The 17,987-nt window shown below is 36.0% G+C and overlaps 1 protein-coding gene across 13 annotated transcripts in view; it reads right to left on the bottom strand.

Moving 5' to 3' along the window:
• LOC131698785 (inositol hexakisphosphate and diphosphoinositol-pentakisphosphate kinase 2) overlaps window positions 1-17,987 on the bottom strand; it is a 50,167-nt gene that overhangs the window by 15,272 nt on the left and 16,908 nt on the right. For all 13 annotated transcript variants that reach the window (XM_058992906.1, XM_058992891.1, XM_058992883.1 and 10 more), the window contains 15 exons: window positions 10,059-10,160; window positions 7,980-8,066; window positions 6,707-6,782; window positions 6,387-6,496; window positions 6,188-6,273; window positions 5,851-5,976; window positions 5,330-5,451; window positions 4,719-4,901; window positions 4,156-4,297; window positions 3,519-3,742; window positions 3,117-3,244; window positions 2,524-2,638; window positions 2,064-2,171; window positions 1,860-1,976; window positions 1,247-1,420 (listed from right to left, as the gene is read on the bottom strand). In XM_058992906.1, coding sequence (XP_058848889.1) covers window positions 1,247-1,420; window positions 1,860-1,976; window positions 2,064-2,171; window positions 2,524-2,638; window positions 3,117-3,244; window positions 3,519-3,742; window positions 4,156-4,297; window positions 4,719-4,901; window positions 5,330-5,451; window positions 5,851-5,976; window positions 6,188-6,273; window positions 6,387-6,496; window positions 6,707-6,782; window positions 7,980-8,066; window positions 10,059-10,160 — 1,900 coding nt within the window. The remainder of the gene's footprint in view (window positions 1-1,246; window positions 1,421-1,859; window positions 1,977-2,063; window positions 2,172-2,523; window positions 2,639-3,116; window positions 3,245-3,518; window positions 3,743-4,155; window positions 4,298-4,718; window positions 4,902-5,329; window positions 5,452-5,850; window positions 5,977-6,187; window positions 6,274-6,386; window positions 6,497-6,706; window positions 6,783-7,979; window positions 8,067-10,058; window positions 10,161-17,987) is intronic.

Here is a 17,987-nt window from a genome sequence, read left to right as displayed (position 1 = left end):
ATGACTTTAAATAGGTTTTAAATGCTGCTTGTCCACCACTCAAGATTAAAACCATACTATTAAAACCATACAGATATTCATGCCCATTATGTCCTGTATTTTTTATTTTATATACAGAGCAAACACAGGAGAAAAATAGGTAAAAAAAAAAAAAAAAAAATGTCCAACATGTTCTGTTATATTTTTTGTGAAAGTATTGAGTCACTTTTTGCATAAAAAGGAAATGAAAATATACATGAGCTTAATAGGTGACTTTAAAACATGTACTATGCATTTTAATAGGCATTATACTAGATTATAATTCCAATAAGTATATTTAAAATGTGATTTTACTTTAAACCACGTGACTACCTCAAAACCTGAACACATATATGCTATACTAAGGAAATATGTTAAGAGGTACTTACAAAAAAAAAAAAAACTTTACAAAATTTAAAATTAGGCTTTAATAAACAGTTAACCACTAACTTCTGGGTCAAAATTACCAAAGCAACCCCTTTGCTTTCTTTAGCTTTTATTTGAGTGTAAAAATGCTTTACAGACTTATAGCACCTTAATTGTTTTTGTAGTGTGGTCAATTTTGCCTGGCATGGTCATTTCAGTAACCCAGTAGTTAAGGGTCAACAAATACTTAACCTTTAACTAATATTTACAGGTACTAAATACCAATACTAATTTAAACTAATCAGAATCATACATTAAGACTATAACGCACACTCCTTTTAAAATTAAGAATATTTCCATGTATAACCTACAGGTTGTGCAGTAACTCAAGCAGTTGATCTTTATACAATATACTATGGAGTTTCTGATATGGGTACAGGAGATGTGCATTATACAAAAGATGCAACCCAAGGCAGCTTAGTCATGCGCTTTGTACACAAGATGTGTGTTATATAAAAATACACAGTAGTGGCAAAGGAAAAAATAAATAAATACATTAGCTTTGCAGTTAATACCTGACATCTCTAGAGACAAAAAAAACCTACTTCCCAACATCATCATCATGTTTATATACTTAATCCTTAACCCTGTAAAATTTAAATGTAGATTTTAATCATTCACTGAACAGAGGCCACAACAGCTTATCCAGCAGACCCTGTTGTGACCCAGTAATAGCCACATAACTATGCAACACTTAAATCTACTCTAGGCTTTTCTACAACATGTAGCATAAAATCACAACTACAAGCCACAGAATCTAATCTACTCTGTTGCCCACAGAAGGTATTATAGATGTACTTACTTCTACTGAGCCAATTTTTTTGGAGCGCGGTAGGGGTGACTTTCTGTGAATGTAGATGGGATCTGAGACCATTGGTCGGAACATCATTGGGGCCCTGTCCGGTTCATCCCTTTTAGCTGCATTGGGTTCCTCATCACTGTCATTAGTCTGGGATTTTTTCTTTGAACCTTCATTCTGCATAGAAAAGAGACCACTTATTAAATCACACAATCATATACGCATCTAGACATCCAGCGCTGTCTGTATGTATTGATGTCCAGTGATTCCAGTTAATTATTTAGCTTTCTGACCGTTCTGTTACTTAACACTATCAACTTTGAATGACAAATACAAATAAACAACACATTTAATAAAAGATCATAAATACTGTAACATCAAGCAATGCTTGACTGGATTCAGAACTGCAGAGTCTGGTATGGACCAAGAAACATGAAGATTCTAGACCAGTGTTAAAACATTTAATTAAAAATCAACATTTATTGCAAGCTACTCATCATAATATTGAACTGTGATTTGAGACAGGCAGTAGTATATAGACTGAATGCCATACAGGAATCTTTCTTTGCAGCCAAAGGGTGGTTTATTCAATAAGGTTTTATAGTAAAACATTTACCTCACGAGAGGCTGGTCTGTATCCAAAACCTGACGGTAGATTTTTGTCTTCTTCACAACCCTTTGCTCCAGGACTGAAGTGCAACTCAACATGAAAACGTTCCTCCGATGAAGGGTCCTGTGGAATCATGACAATATAAATCATAAAAGGCAATAAAAATAGCAATCTCATAAAGAAAAATAAAAAACTGCAGAATTAATCTACCTTGTTTGGGTCCTCATAAAGCATAATCACAATCTGAGTCATGTAATTTAGCTCGCTGACAACATTTAGATAATCCATGGCCCTCTTCCACTGATCATCTTTGGTCTCCTAAAAATAAAGTTTCAGTGTCAATAGTACTAGTTTATAAGTATGACTTAACTTTAGGCTTATGGCTTCATAATATACAACACAAACAAATAAATGTTACAAGAGTTTCATTGTATCTTTTAAGTAAAGGTTTAGTTCTCCATGAACAAGGAACACTTTGTTCACTTACTCATTTTAATAGGTATGTACATTTTCCATATATTTATAGTCCATATCAAATATTCCATGAAATAAGTTGTAAAACCAGAAAGTTGATAAATATTATTTCATAGGAACTAGTTAAATAATGCATCTTTCACCAGACCTGCAACATTTTTAAAGTGCAAAAATTGGATTTAAAACTCAAACTTACATCACACAAGGCCCCGTAACGTAAAATGGAAAGAAGTGAGTGAACGTGACTCTCACTGGTAAAGTATAACCTAGTCCGAACATGCCGTTCTGGTGACATAACTCCTCGGGAATACCTAAAAAAGTAAAAATATGTTCATTTTAAAATATTACTGTGTATTCGGAGATCAAGCCTAGCTAAAAGGCTGAATTCCCACCTGGGCACATCTACCTTTTAATAACAGTTATACTATTTCACTTCATTCAATGTAGTATCTACGATGTGCATACCCTATGACCCAGAAGTAGTTTTCAACCTGGTCATTAGAAATGCATTGACTTTGCTTTTTGGGGGGAAAACAGAACATAGTGCAAAACAAAAGCAGCAAGACGTAGAGTATATTAAAAGATATTTCTAATACAAGTCACATAGCTGCATACATAATGGAGCAAGAGGAGATGTGCATAGTTTCCTTCCTTTTAAATCCAAATTTGTATTGCTCATCAAAAGGGGATTTTTAATTAAACAATAAATGTATGGTAATTCAATTTGCACCAGAAGCAGCATCTCCCTAACTGCCATTTTCTCTTAGTTTCTATGTAAAAGACTCTTACACAGGGTGAAGTTTATTTACAGTGTCATCGTCCTGTGTTCTCTGCAGGTCTGAGCGGATCTTCCTGATCAGAGGAGTGCAGTAACCTTTAGCAATGTCCAGCTTCTCCACATTCGCTATACCATATTCCTATGAAAGTGAAAGAAATGTACATAATGTGGATACAAACTTGGATGCACAAGGCACATCCAAATATTGCATACAATAAGAGGTTTTTAAAACATTTTCTACTTTGTAACATTCATTTAAAAAAACAAAAAATGGTTTTAGAGGCATGAGAAGTCAGAATTATTTTAATTACCTTCATATCTGTATGATGTCTATGATATATCCCATTGTTCTCTGCTTAATCACTGTTATTATGGTAATATAAATTAAAGGTCTACCCACACACACCAGTTACCTGAGGAATGACAATGTCAGCTAATGCCTTTGAAAGTCGGTATAGTTCCATTGTGTTCTCCAGTTTTAAAGAGCTGTTGTGCTGAACATCATATTTAATACAATCATAAATATCAGGGATTTTGCTGATGTCATATCTTCCATTCTTCATTTTAAAGTCTTTCTCCAGCTTTGCCCATCTACGCAGCATAAGATCAAGAGTTTCACTGTGGTAGAGCTGGATATCTATGCAAGCAAGAGAGGAGTGATTCATTTATATTCATGTACTAAGAGTAAAAAAAGAAACAAAAAAAAACAAAACACACACACTATTTCAACCACCTACGAGACCTAGTTAAATGGTATTGGCTGAGAGCTGTACCTGCTAATGGGAGATCTCAAGATTGTGCCCATTGTTCTTAATGGAGGACTGGTCTTCATATGAAATTAGAAATGTGTAATGAAAGGGGATCCGTGAGCCAAGCAAGGTCATCAGGATTTAAATTTGTTACAAAATTAGAGTTTTTAAAAACAATGCAACTTCATTTTTTGACAAACTACTTTTATTTATTATGAATAGTACAAGCAGCACTGGCAGGGTAATAAATTGAAGTAAAGAATCAATACATTATGCCACGTTTAAAACACTGAATTTTTACCTGCTGATTTTGGATCCTCCATCCTCTGCCTTATCTGCGATGTCAAGCTCTGGATCTGAGAGTAGACCTTATCACATGTCTTTACAGGATTTTTAATCATCTGCATTGACTTGATAAGAGAAATGCTTGCAGTTGGAGATAGCTAAATAAGAGAACAGTAACCATTACGTTTTTGTATTTATGTTTTGGCTGTTTTTCAGGATAAAATAAGTTTGATTATTAGGCAAATGTTGTGCACAATGAGAAATATTTTCATGATCAGATGTTTGTAATGTGAACAGTCACAAAGTTGTGGAAACTTAAACAAAGAACATCTAGGGATTTTTTTTTTGTGGAACATATTTGTATATAATACTTATATAAGCAACATTTCAGATTTCTAGAATTGATTCTGATTTCTACCACTGTAAAACCACAAATTGTTTTTTATATATATATATATATATATATATATATATATATATATATATATATAATACAGCACTGACTTGTATGTATGTAAATGTTTGCCCTTGTATTCATTAACATACGGTGCTGTTATCATGTCACTCCTGCCTGCTCACCTTTTCATAATCTTCGGTGATGAAGTCTCGGTCTCTCTGGAAGAATTCATGGAGTCGGGTTTTAACACGCTGCTGACAGCTGCTCAGAGAGTCACTGTCACTGTCCAACAAGCCGTTCATGTTGGCGCTTTTTACCATCTGGACCAAGATGGGGGTCAACTCCCCTTCAAGGGCTAGCAGACCCTAAGAGGTCAAACCAGACAACAATCAGATACGGTTCAGTAACACAAAAGGAAACTGAGCTACTATACTAATGAAAATGGATGATAACCTCTGCAACAAAACCCAATAATACACTGACGAGCTGGATTTAAAAAAAATAAAAAATTACAAAATTAAAAAAAAACAGCCTTGTGAACATCAATGCAAGCTGCTGTATATTCCGTAAAAATCTCCCTGAAGCAAAGCAAGCAGTTTTAAGAATGTGTGTGTGTGTTTTTTTTTTTTACTAGCAATGTAGGTGGATGTTGTAGATGATGGAAAAATTAAGGAAGCACTAAGCTACCTTTTGGCTGACAATGCAAATTACCAGTAGGGTTTAATATCAGAAGGCTGGCTTGGCAGCGTACCTGGAGATGTTTTTAAATGGTTTCTTTCTCAATCTACATTACCTTGGCAAAGGCGGCAGCAGTCATCTGAACTCTGCCTTCATCAGAGGCATAGATCTTCAGGTCATGGCGATAGGTACTGTGCAAACGCAATAAACCACACCCAGGGAATCCAGCATAATCCCCTACAAATGAAGACAAAATTTGAAATTTAGACCCCTCTGAAAGGATAAAAATAGACGGTATATTTATAACTATTGTACATGTTGGTGGAAGAAAAAAATTCTCAGTAATAGTGATGTACTGATTTAGAGACATCAGTAAAATGTAGATCACCTTGACCTACATCCATTATATGCACATGTAAAAATGCAAGGTTGGCAGATGACTCCATATACCACTAGATTCCGATACTATCAATAAATGTGCACTGCAGATTTCTAGAAAATTGAATAAGGACTTCTCTAGATATATGTAAAAATAGAAGTGTGATATTTATATGTACATACTGCCTGCCACCTGCACTCTATCCCTGTTAACAGAAATATGCATCCCAATAATTAAATACATTTTAAGAAGTTTACCTTGTCCTCCTGGGTACATGCACCTAAATGCTCTCCCCAACTCCTCAGCCTGGACTCGGCCAGCAGGGGTCAGCTCTCCTCCCCACTTGAGGACTAACAAAAGGGACGGCTCCTCTCGTCTGTTATCTAGAAGTAAAGAAAGATTTTTGAGTATAAGGAAAACAGTTAAACAAACAGGAACAGCAAAGGCTTGAATAACATTTCTCTAGTGTCAAGCTGTTTGTTCAGCAAAGTAGCTAATTAGGTTTAAATTTTATCCTTGCAATTGTACTGCATGTTCACTTGTACATCAATAAAAAAATACAAACAACGCTCAAGAACATAGATGACATCTTACCCTCTTCTTCACTGGAGGTTTTTGGGCACCCATGAGGAAGATAAGTTAACTGGACTTTGCGATTTATCCCGGAAAAATGCCCATACCTGTATTAAAAATCAAATAAACCATTCAATACATTATTAATTAGAGGGGGAAAAAAACTTCAAGCAGATTTGAATATAAACAAAAAGTATTTCAAAAATGTAAAAGTGCTTACATTTCCAGTACTGTTTTCAGTTGTTCAAGTTTGGCTTTGCTTTCTTCAATTTCTGAATCATTGTTTTGTCCCAGTTCTGCAAGAAGCAGCCTTGCAATATCCAAAACTTCCTATAGTTTAAAAGATGAATGAACAAATACACATATATATATGTATATATATATATATATACATACATATATATATATATATATATATATATATATATATATATATATAGAATGTAATATTAACTAGGTTGAAATCAGAAGGTTGTTTTAAAAACCAGGCAACCACCATTAACAAAGATAAAATATGATAGGGGAAGAGAGTTTCTGCACCTGTAATTGCTTTGGTTTCTTCAGTTTTAGTTTCCCAGTCTTATATCCTTCACATTTCTCAAACAGATCAAAAAACCTACAATAAATAGTAAACATACCAAATTACTGTGGTGATTTTCTATTTTGTTAAGTTACAAGCATGTAATTTACAGGGCCACCCTGTAAATACAATATACAATAAGTATTTGTATTAAAATACTTAAATGCACACCAATGATTTTTAAAATACCAAAGTGTTTTTATCCCCCCCCCCCCCCTCACAGCAGCAATGCCCCACACAGCTTAGGAGAACTGAAGGTTAGTGGACATCCTCCAATCCCACGACCGAGCCAATTTCCTCTTTTAAACCCAGGAACTCGACAGCGGATTTCAGCAAGCTACCGACCTCTAAGGCCAGCTAAGGCCAGTCCAGTCCTGCAGGTGTTTGTCTGAGCTCACTTGGGGTCTGGCTGGTAGAGAAACAGTCGCTGCTGTTTTTGCCTCCCTACCCAGCGGGCGCGCCAGAGCCAGTGCGACGCACCCCTCTGGAATATCCACCGAAGACCGGCAAACCTGCGTTCCCCTGACCGTATGACTCAATCTGCACACCAAGCAGCCATGCTTTTACCAGGTGAGCCACTCGGAACCCAAAATACTCAAGTTGCACAATCGGCACAAAAACAGTACATTTTCAGTTTAAAATGTTTAAACTTTTGCATCTTTAGGAGTAAGATTATGCAAATACAGAAATTGTGATATTACCATGCTGATCTGTACCACATTAATCTCAAACACTCCATTTGGCTATTTTATACTGATGAACATAACTACTTTACATGGTTATTCTAAAGAACCATTGCAAACAAAGAATAAGAAAATTAGTATAACAAATAAACAGCACAAGTATTTATACAAAAGAAAAAAAAAAAAAAAAAAAAAGTTATATTACTATTGACTTGTTAGTCCAAATAGCTCTATTCTTGAACTAGATTGTGCTAATCAGGGTCTGTGAAACCAGTCACATATTTATTCTCTTAAATTTCAGAAATTACTGCTAATTTACCTTTGTAAGCTTGTCGTTCTTACTGATATTATCTTTATTGTAGAACAGATACCAAACTCAATATTAGGGCTTAACAGTTTTTTTGGCAGAAATCAAGATATATATATATATTTGTGACAATAAATGACATAAACCAGAATGTTATTATAAGCCTCTTATTCCCATAAATGATAGACCAGTTCCAGGATTATTCTCTCTCGAGTTAAATTAAAATAATGCCTCAAAAAAGACCTTTGATGTCTGACTTCCATTTTCATCTTCTGTTTTGGTGTACGATCTCCATGTCGAATAACAGCTATAACACATCTCAGCTCCATCCTGAAATGGAACACAACCTATTTTCACAAAACATTGTTACTGAGTTAACAGTCATATTGACTTATGATTCAGTTGGTCTGAACTTCGAGATAATGAGCTTCTACTCTATTACAGGATTGGTGACAAACTAACGGATCATTCGAAATGCAATAAGTGATAAAACTGTACCTGTTAGAAATTTATATTATATTATATATATATACAGTACTGTGCAAAAGTTTTAGGCAGGTGTGAAAAAATGCTGTAAAGTAAGAATGCTTTCAAAAATAGACATGTTAATAGATTATATTTATCAATTAACTAAATGCAAAGTGAGTGAGCAGAAGAAAAATCTAAATCAAATCCATATTTGGTGTGACCACCCTTTGCCTTCAAAACAGCATCAATTCTTCTAGGTACACTTGCACAAAGTCAGGGATTGTGTAGGCATATAGTCAGGTGTATGATTAAACAATTATACCAAACAGGTGCTAATGATCATCAATTCAATATGTAGGTTGAAACACAATCATTAACTGAAACAGAAACAGCTGTGTAGGAGGAATAAAACTGGGTGAGGAACAGCCAAACTCAGCTAACAAGGTGAGGTTGCTGAAGACAGTTTACTGTCAAAAGTCATACACCATGGCAAGACTGAGCACAGCAACAAGACACAAGGTAGTTATACTGCATCAGCAAGGTCTCTCCCAGGCAGAAATTTCAAGGCAGACAGGGGTTTCCAGATGTGCTGTCCAAGCTCTTTTGAAGAAGCACAAAGAAACTGGCAACGTTGAGGACCGTAGACGCAGTGGTCGGCCAAGGAAACTTACTGCAGCAGATGAAAGACAGATCATGCTTACTTCCCTTCGCAATCGGAAGATGTCCAGCAGTGCCATCAGCTCAGAATTGGCAGAAAACAGTGGGACCCTGGTACACCCATCTACTGTCCGGAGAAGTCTGGTCAGAAATGGCCTTCATGGAAGACTTGCGGCCAAAAAGCCACACCTCCGACGTGGAAACAAGACCAAGCGACTCAACTATGCACGAAAACACAGGAACTGGGGTGCAGAAAAATGGCAGCAGGTGCTCTGGACTGATGAGTCAAAATGTGAAATATTTGGCTGTAGCAGAAGGCAGTTTGTTCGCCGAAGGGCTGGAGAGCGGTACACGAATGAGTGTCTGCAGGCAACAGTGAAGCATGGTGGAGGTTCCTTGCAAGTTTGGGGCTGCATTTCTGCAAATGGAGTTGGGGATTTGGTCAGAATTAATGGTCTCCTCAATGCTGAGAAGTACAGGCAGATACTTATCCATCATGCAATACCATCAGGGAGGCATCTGACTGGCCCCAAATTTATTCTGCAGCATGACAACGACCCCAAACATACAGCGAAAGTCATTAAGAACTATCTTCAGCGTAAAGAAGAACAAGGAGTCTTGGAAGTGATGGTATGGCCCCCACAGAGCCCTGATCTCAACATCATCGAGTCTGTCTGAGATTACATGAAGAGAGAGAAGCAACTAAGGCTGCCTAAATCCACAGAAGAACTGTGGTTAGTTCTCCAAGATGTTTGGGCCAACCTACCTGCCGAGTTCCTTCAAGAACTGTGTGCAAGTGTACCTAGAAGAATTGATGCTGTTTTGAAGGCAAAGGGTGGTCACACCAAATATTGATTTGATGTAGATTTTTCTTCTGTTCACTCACTTTGCATTTTGTTAATTGATAAATATAAACTATTAACATGTCTATTTTTGAAAGCATTCTTACTTTACAGCATTTTTTCACACCTGCCTAAAACTTTTGCACAGTACTGTATATATACATATCTATCTATCTATCTATCTATCTATATATATATTTTTTTGCTCAGAGACAACTTCCCATAGTTAATAAATAATGGCTGAATATGTTCAAGGAGCAAGAAAAAAAAAATACATGAAAAAATTTAAATTTATGCAACTGGGTAAAAAACCTTAAAGGGTGTTTAAAAAGAAAACACTTTCAGATTTTCATACATGGTGCCAGAGGTTGTTGGTACAATAGGAATATCTTCAGCCTCCAGTGGGATTGACCAAGGGATTTGAAAAAGTGGAGCCAGTTCTCTCATTATGATATTTCTGGAGAAAAATCAAGAAAACAAAAAAATATATATATTACATTCAAAGAATAAATTATATACACACACACACACACAATTAAAGTGTTTAGGAAATAGCATACACTTTAATATAAAGTAATATATTGTTTAAGATAAAACATACAAAATACTGTAATAGATAAACTTAAGCATCCCTGGTAGCATAATCCAAGGGTCACGTCATATCAAATTGGTTTGTAATCATGAAGTTAAATGGAAATGTGAAAAAGATCTATCACTGTAATATTCACAGGTTAAATATAATGTGGCATTTAAAAGGTCCATTTCTACTGAACACCACCATGGAACTTTATAAAGATAACCATAAACAATGTCTGTATCATTACCTGGTCAGAGGTCAAAAGAATGTAGCACTGAAACAGTTAATGCTCAATGGACAGCGCCTGAGATAATCATGGAATGCAACCATGTAGCAACTATAAAAGACCCCATGTGAAGCATGTGATCTGTATCATGAACACCGGCAATGGAACCAAGAAACTCAAAGAATGCCGCTATGTACCAAACATCTACACAGAATAAACCTGAAGTCCTGAGGACCGCAAACCTTACAATATCATTGTCATGGTCACAAACACTTTCATCAGGCAGGGTTTATAAAACCCTGCAAATATGAAGTCACAACCTCAAACGGTTTCTCAAGATATGAGGCTTTGACACTGCCAGTCGCAGCTCTGCAAAAATACTGGCACAAAGAGGTTCATTTATCTTGTACAACACCCATGTTCGAACTTGACAGAGAGAATCTCAAATTACAGCCGGCTACCGACTATAACACCAATATCTCGAAATATTAGGTCTTTATCATCTTGAAACCAGAAAAAGTCACATGACCCTACTATGGCAGCCCTCAAGGGATGGGTTGGTACATGATTGAAAAGAGTTTCCATAATTGAAGTTGGCAGCTGAAATGGTTTACAAGACATTAGCACTGGAGGAGGTGGATTTGCTAATTCATACAAACCCCCCTCACAGGGATGCTTAATGTATCTTCTGTTACCAAAAATGTTTTGCAAGACTGTTTAAGCACAATGATGATATGGCTTGAGAACATATGTGCACTTTTATTTATGGCACGTGGCCATGAATAGTAACTTAAATGAACACCTAATCCACATTGCTGTGCAGGGTATGAATACAATGTCTCCGTTTGGATTGTAGACTGCAGACAAGGCCACCAGCAGTGGGTATATGGAGGCTGTCTCTGTCTGAATGCATTACGTTCCAATCTATTTTATATATCAAGAGAGGTGCTTATTCAATTGTGATGAACCTTGGTCTGGGTATACGAAGCTCCAGATAAGGTTTTAGGTCTGGGAGTAACTTACCCTCTAATTTTAACCCTTTTTTTGAAATGACTGATTATTTGCCTTGTATGATGCTTATTACTGTATTTATCATTTATTAGATGTGTGTATCAAGCTGAAATGTTATCAGATACGTCGTGAATCTAAACATTCAAACAATAAAAAGACTCAAACAATGAATTGTCCTCTAAACCTCACTTATTATGATTACATGGAGGTAATTACTATCTTGATTTATATGATTTAGCCGTTCAGGTTTGTGATAACTGAGTGTGTGGCATCTTAATTGAAATGAGTACCTTATTTGTATATGCTCTTGTATTCTAAGATTATTTGTATATGCTATTGTATTCTAAGATCAATTTTGTTATGCATTTGGTTCACTTAATGAAGAATAATGAACATGTTTGTAATAAAAAGAAACAAACTGATCTCTTAAAAAAAAAAAAAAAAAAAAAGAAAATGAAAATATCTGTTAAGAGACTTGTATAATTAAGTGGATAAATAGGACGTTCCCTGATTGGCATCTGAAAGGATTTAAAATGTATTGAACTCTGAAATGTTTGTTTGTTAGTTATCTTGAAAAAGGCTGAAACGTTGACAAAAGACTTTGTTTCAAGTCCCACATAGGGTCTTGGTGATTAGGATTTTAATAATAAAGTATTGCAGCTATTCTGAAGAATGTTTTGCGTTTCAACTGTTTTGTTTTTGATTAACACTGCAGATGCCCTTATCCAGGGCGACTTACAGTCGTAAACAAAAATACATTTCAAGACTGTAGACTGTATGTATATATATATATATATATATATATATATATATATATATATATATATATATATCTATATATATATATATTGTTGTGACTTTCTGTTGTGTGGAATGTAATAAACAAGAACCAAAACGGTGAGTTTTTTTTCCCTTCACTTTACAATGCCATTTCCACGTTTGTTTTATTTGAAGTGTATAAAGTTGCATTTCAGTTTTCGTTTGCTTGTTCAGCTACAAAAAGGCACAAGTAAACCTCATGTTATTACTTCATGAAAACGTGTCGATGGCCACTGTTTACTGTGAAAAAATGAAAAAAAATGAAAAAAAATAAATACAATGTTTGGTCAACTTTATATACTATTTATTTCAGGAATTTAGAGCAATGGCTTTATTACCTTTTGAAAAATGAAAGAATATTCAAACGAACATTTAAATTGTGAGTGAATACCCGAACATGAAAATCCTGTGTTGGTCCCAGAACTAGTATTTTTACGCATGAAATTTAAATTTAGTGCGCATTTCTGATTTTTTTTATGCATAAAAGGCAGGTACGCAGCTTATCTGGACTGCTGGGTATACGTTTATACAGAGTATCAGAATCTTGAGGTAGTTGAAGGAATCTGTCAGTCTGTCTACATAACGTATATGTAGGTGATCTACTTTTTCACATTACCGCCTCCTCTAATATCTGAATTTACAGTGAGACAAGGGAAGAATGTCACCGACTTGCTTGTTATCATTATACTGGCAGCAGGTCACTGTAACATGCATTCTTAGAATGCTGAAAAATAATATTATTACATACTCCCATGCAGAGGTTCATCAAAACCGGACAACAGTTCAATAGTTCAGGACTACCGTGGCCGGTTTCACTACCATGAAAAAACCACTTCCACAACATGCAGTATAGTAATCCACAAAAAAAGACCCATTCAAGAGACTAGAGTCCTTCTCCACAATTGGTACATAGCTGCCAGGAGCCAGCTTTTAAGTGTTACCGTGGGGAAGGAACCATGGAAACAGAAGATACGTCAGCAAGCCTAAAAGCCATTTCTTTAACAGCAGATAATAAACACTTTATATTGAACAGGAAAGGGATAACATATTGTCAACAGATGAAAAGCAACACAATCCAAATGAGCTAATAAATATACAGAACAGTAGCACATATACATTATATATTGTATAGACACACACACACACACACACACATAATATTCTCTCCAGTATAAATGCATTAACGTCATGTTCACACATTTGGAAAATGACTGCAATTAATTACTGCTTTGTTGAACACTAAACTCAAAATCGGCTTTTCAGTTAATTGATATGTTAAAGCCGCTGCTTCCTTTAAACAGCTCTAACATGGCTTTCTGTTCTTTTCATCTTTCTTTAATTTGGTACAGTAACTTATTTAAGTGATGAAAACCTAAAGCACCAGTGCAGTTGCTTTGGTAAATCATAAACAGCTCAAGAACAATGTACAATCAGGTGAGGTTATACAGGGTCCACCTACAGCCTATTTATGTGGTAAAACACATACAATTCTGTACTGATTTTACTGTTAATTTACACAATGCATCTACAAAACATGGTACGGGTAAATTACCTTTTCACACTTCAAAGCTGTGCATACCGAGTAAAACCTAGGTTTTTTTTTTGCATGGCAACGAGTTCGAAAGCCATACCATAGGTTTAATATAGCGCCTGTCACGATAAAAACTGACGCATGGCGCTTCACGTGAATAAACAAACATCGACAAATATGAATAAGAGAAAGCAAGAAAAGCACGAGAAAAACAGAAGAAAAAATGCATAGAACAGCAAAACAAGGCAAAGAATAAAAGGAACATGTTTTTAGCATAAAAACACTTCATTATAAAAGTGTGTTTTTAATCTGGTTTTAAAAGCAGTGACACTTGGTGCTTCTCTTATAGAGCTAGGCAGATAATTCCAGAGCTTGGGGCCCTATAACTGAGGGGGTCTACCACCTGTGTTTTTTTTTTTTTAATTTAATTTGTGGGACAGTAAGCAACCTGGCATTCTGTGATTTGAGTGGGCGTCTAGGAATATACAGTATTAAAAGATAATTTAAATACGATGGTGCAAGGCCATTTAATGTCTTATAAGTTAAAAGCAACACATTCAAATCTGTCTTGAATCAGACTGGAAGCCAGTACAAAGATGTTAGCACAGGAGTAATGCGATCTGGTCTCTTAATTAAAATTCTAGTTGCAGCATTTTGCGTAAGTTGCAGATATAACACGACTATGAATACCACAGAATAGGGCATTACAATAATAAACTCTAGAAGATAAAAAAACATGCATCAATCTCTCAGTATCTGAGTGGGAAAGAATACTTCTCAATTTGGCAATATTTCTTGATAAAAATACATATTTGTAATATTCCTGATGTGTGTCTCAAAAAAAAAAAAAAAAAAAAACCATTGGGTCAAAGATCACAGCTAAATTTCTCATTTCATCTGTAAGTTCAAAAAAGAGAAGCCACCACGGAGTAAATGAGACATATTGCTTTGTTGCTTCTGAGATCCCAGAATCATCACTTCTGTTTTATCATTAAGCGTTAAAGTGTTCAAACATCAATTCTTTTATGTTAGCCAGACAGGTGCTCAAAATAATTACAGCCGTGGCGTCACCCTATTTCAGGGATAAATATAGCTCTGTATCACCAGAGCAACAATGAAAATTAACCCCATAGCTGCAAATAATATTGCCAGAGGCAGCATATACAAAGAAAACAGAGTTGGTCCAAGTATTGAGCCCTGTGGGACCCTGCATGTAATCTTCGACAAAAAAAAAAAAAAAAGAGGTCTCCTCTATTTTAACAAATTGCATCCTGTTCGAGAGATAGGATCGAAACCAAGACAGAACACAACCTGACAATCCTACCAGATTGTCAAGGCAATCAATTAAAACAGAATGCTTAAGAGTGTCAAATGCAGCACTTAAATCTAATAGTATAAGAACCGAAGGTGTGCCCGTGTCAGAGGACTACAACACATTATTAATAAGTGCTGCCTCATGCCAAAACCCAGACTGAAATTTCTCATATATGTTATGAACTGCAAGCAGTGTGTTAAGCTGCTCGGCAACTACTCTTTCTAAAACTTTAGACAGAAATGGAAGATTTGAAATAGGCCTGTAGCTATTAAGAACATTGTGATCTAAGGTAGCTTTCTTGAGCAGTGGTTTTACTTTTGCAGTCTTAAACAATATTTAATAAATAACAGTATTTAATGCTGTGGTCTTTGAAAAAAGTGGAGTAGGGACAGGATCTAACAAACATGTAGTGGATTTCATCTTCTTAACTGTATTAGCCAGCTCCTAATCAAAGAAAAATGCAAAAAAAATTGGACTGGTGTAGTGGGACCGAAGGTAAAAGTAGCACAGTTTGATGCCATCTAAATTTGGTACACTGTTGAATACCTGATTCCTAATGTCAGTAACTGTTTTGTTAAATGAACACCTAATCCACATTGCTGAGCAAGGTATGAATACAATGTCTCCATTTGGATTGTAGACTACAGACGAGACCACCAACAGTGGGTATATGGAGGCTGTATCTGTCTGAATGCATTAATTTCCAATATATTTTATCTATTAAGAGAGGTGCTTATTGAATTGTGATGAACCTTGGTTTGGGTATACGTTTATACAGAGTATCAGAATCTTCAGGTAGCTGAAGGAATCTGTCAATCTGTCTATATAACGTATATGTAGGTGATCTACTTTTTGGTATATGTGTAATGGTATGTCTGGGTTTTTGTTTTGTTTCCCTTGCTTTTTTTAAAATAATTTTTCTGGTGCCCAAATAAGGCAGGCCACACTTGTGGTTCTTCAACACAACCTAAAAACTTCTTGTAAACCCATTTTAAGAAAACTACATGATATCACGCATGGCGAAATTGGAACACTGACAAATATTAAATATTCAAATATACCATCCCATATTTTAATATGAATTAGATTATTTGAATTTTGTAGGAGAATTTCTCTCCCTAAAGTAAAATTAATTTTATGACAGTCCATATTTTTCTTATTATTTTTTAACAGAAGCAGCTCCCTCTGGTGGAAACAGACTTTCCCCTTAAAGCCAAGCATTAAAAGGTAGGGTCAAAGAGAGTGTACACAATTACATACATCTCTCCACCAGATATCATTGGTCGTATTTGGTTTCCAATTCTTATTTTGTTGCTATTTTTCATCCCATGCTTGAACCTTTGAGCTCAGCATGGTTCATTGCAATATGTTCTCTACTAAAGGCTTTTTGCATCATCAATGTGAAACTGAAGGTCAGACACTTGTGCTATCTTCCTTGCTGAAAATTGAGTTATGATGGACTAGTTAACAGTTGCTGCTAATTAGATGCAACAAGTCTGGTGTGTTTTTTCTTTTTTTTTTCTTTTACATGGAAGCTAGCACAGGTGTTGAAGGAAAGACTTAGGGTTGGTTCATACTTCTGTCACTGATGAATGCGATACATCAGGAGCAGACAGCGATTCCATGTCACAGACGCATGAGAAAAGGCTGTACTTTCCTAAAAAGACACATGTGGCAAGAGTGTGGATGAGTAATTCTGAAATATGAACCAGCCCTAATAATCAAATTAATTCAGCCTCTTTCCTTTAGTCTCACATTGATGATGCAAAAAGCCCTTGTGGGAAAACTACCTAGAATCCTATTGTAATGATCTTTAGTAGAGAAAATACTGTTATGAACCTGGCTGCGCTCAAACTTAAAAAAAAATATTTCGAAAAACAGAAACGGAAAACCCTGTAGGGCTCCACTTGTCAATCATGGTGTTGACGCAAAGGCCAGCTGGAGGGGTGTCGGCTGGCAGTCTGTGATTGGCTGGAAAGTGGAGCCGTGTGGGATTGACAGCCAATTAAAGAGCCAATGTTCTGTATCCTCCTCTCTCGTGTAGGAAGTGTATTGACAGGAGTGTGCCTGGAGGATTGCTGAATTCTGACGGTGTGCAGCGGAGCTCTGTACGCTGGGCAGAGCAAGCCGAGAGAACACAAGATACACTGAAGGAGCGTGGCTTCGAGAATGAAGAAATAAAGAATTGTTTTACCTGGAGTCTGTCCAGTACTGTCTGAGCCGGCAACAGGTTGAAAGTTAAGAATAAACAGAGGGAGCTAAGCAGTCGCACAGTGAGTTAGAACAGTGACTCTTATTCAGGGCTTCCAGAGTTAGGGGAAGCACCGATTCGCAGTTTCATTTCCACACCTTTATTTTGTAGTTCCATTAACAGTGTTTATTTTCTCTTTCTTTCATCTTCTGTTTTGATGATTATTTCCAGCACCTGTGTGTGCTACACGAACTGTGTATATAATACTACCATTGTTGGTAATCACTGCCTGTCACCAAATACCATTTTTCGGTATAGCAGCCACTGGACAAGGGCGCCCTCTTGTGCTTTAAAATAAAACAGTGTGCCAAAGTGGCGTTTCAAATAAAACTTCTGACTCCTGTGTCTTAGTGAATTACCCACACCCTTTCACAAACCAACATGATTTGCAATAACATTTCCTTACTTTAAACACCTCAGATAATATCATTATATCATTTTTTTGACAAAAGCTTTTTGCAAACCACTAAGAAGTCTCCCATCTCAACTACAAAAAGTTTTAAACCAATGAAATCCATTTAGCAAATCTTAGGAGTTTATTTTCATACATTCAT

Source organism: Acipenser ruthenus, chromosome 2 (assembly GCF_902713425.1).
Source record: "Acipenser ruthenus chromosome 2, fAciRut3.2 maternal haplotype, whole genome shotgun sequence".
Taxonomy (NCBI): Eukaryota; Metazoa; Chordata; class Actinopteri; order Acipenseriformes; family Acipenseridae; genus Acipenser; species Acipenser ruthenus.
This window is presented reverse-complemented; position numbering and strand designations above follow the sequence as displayed.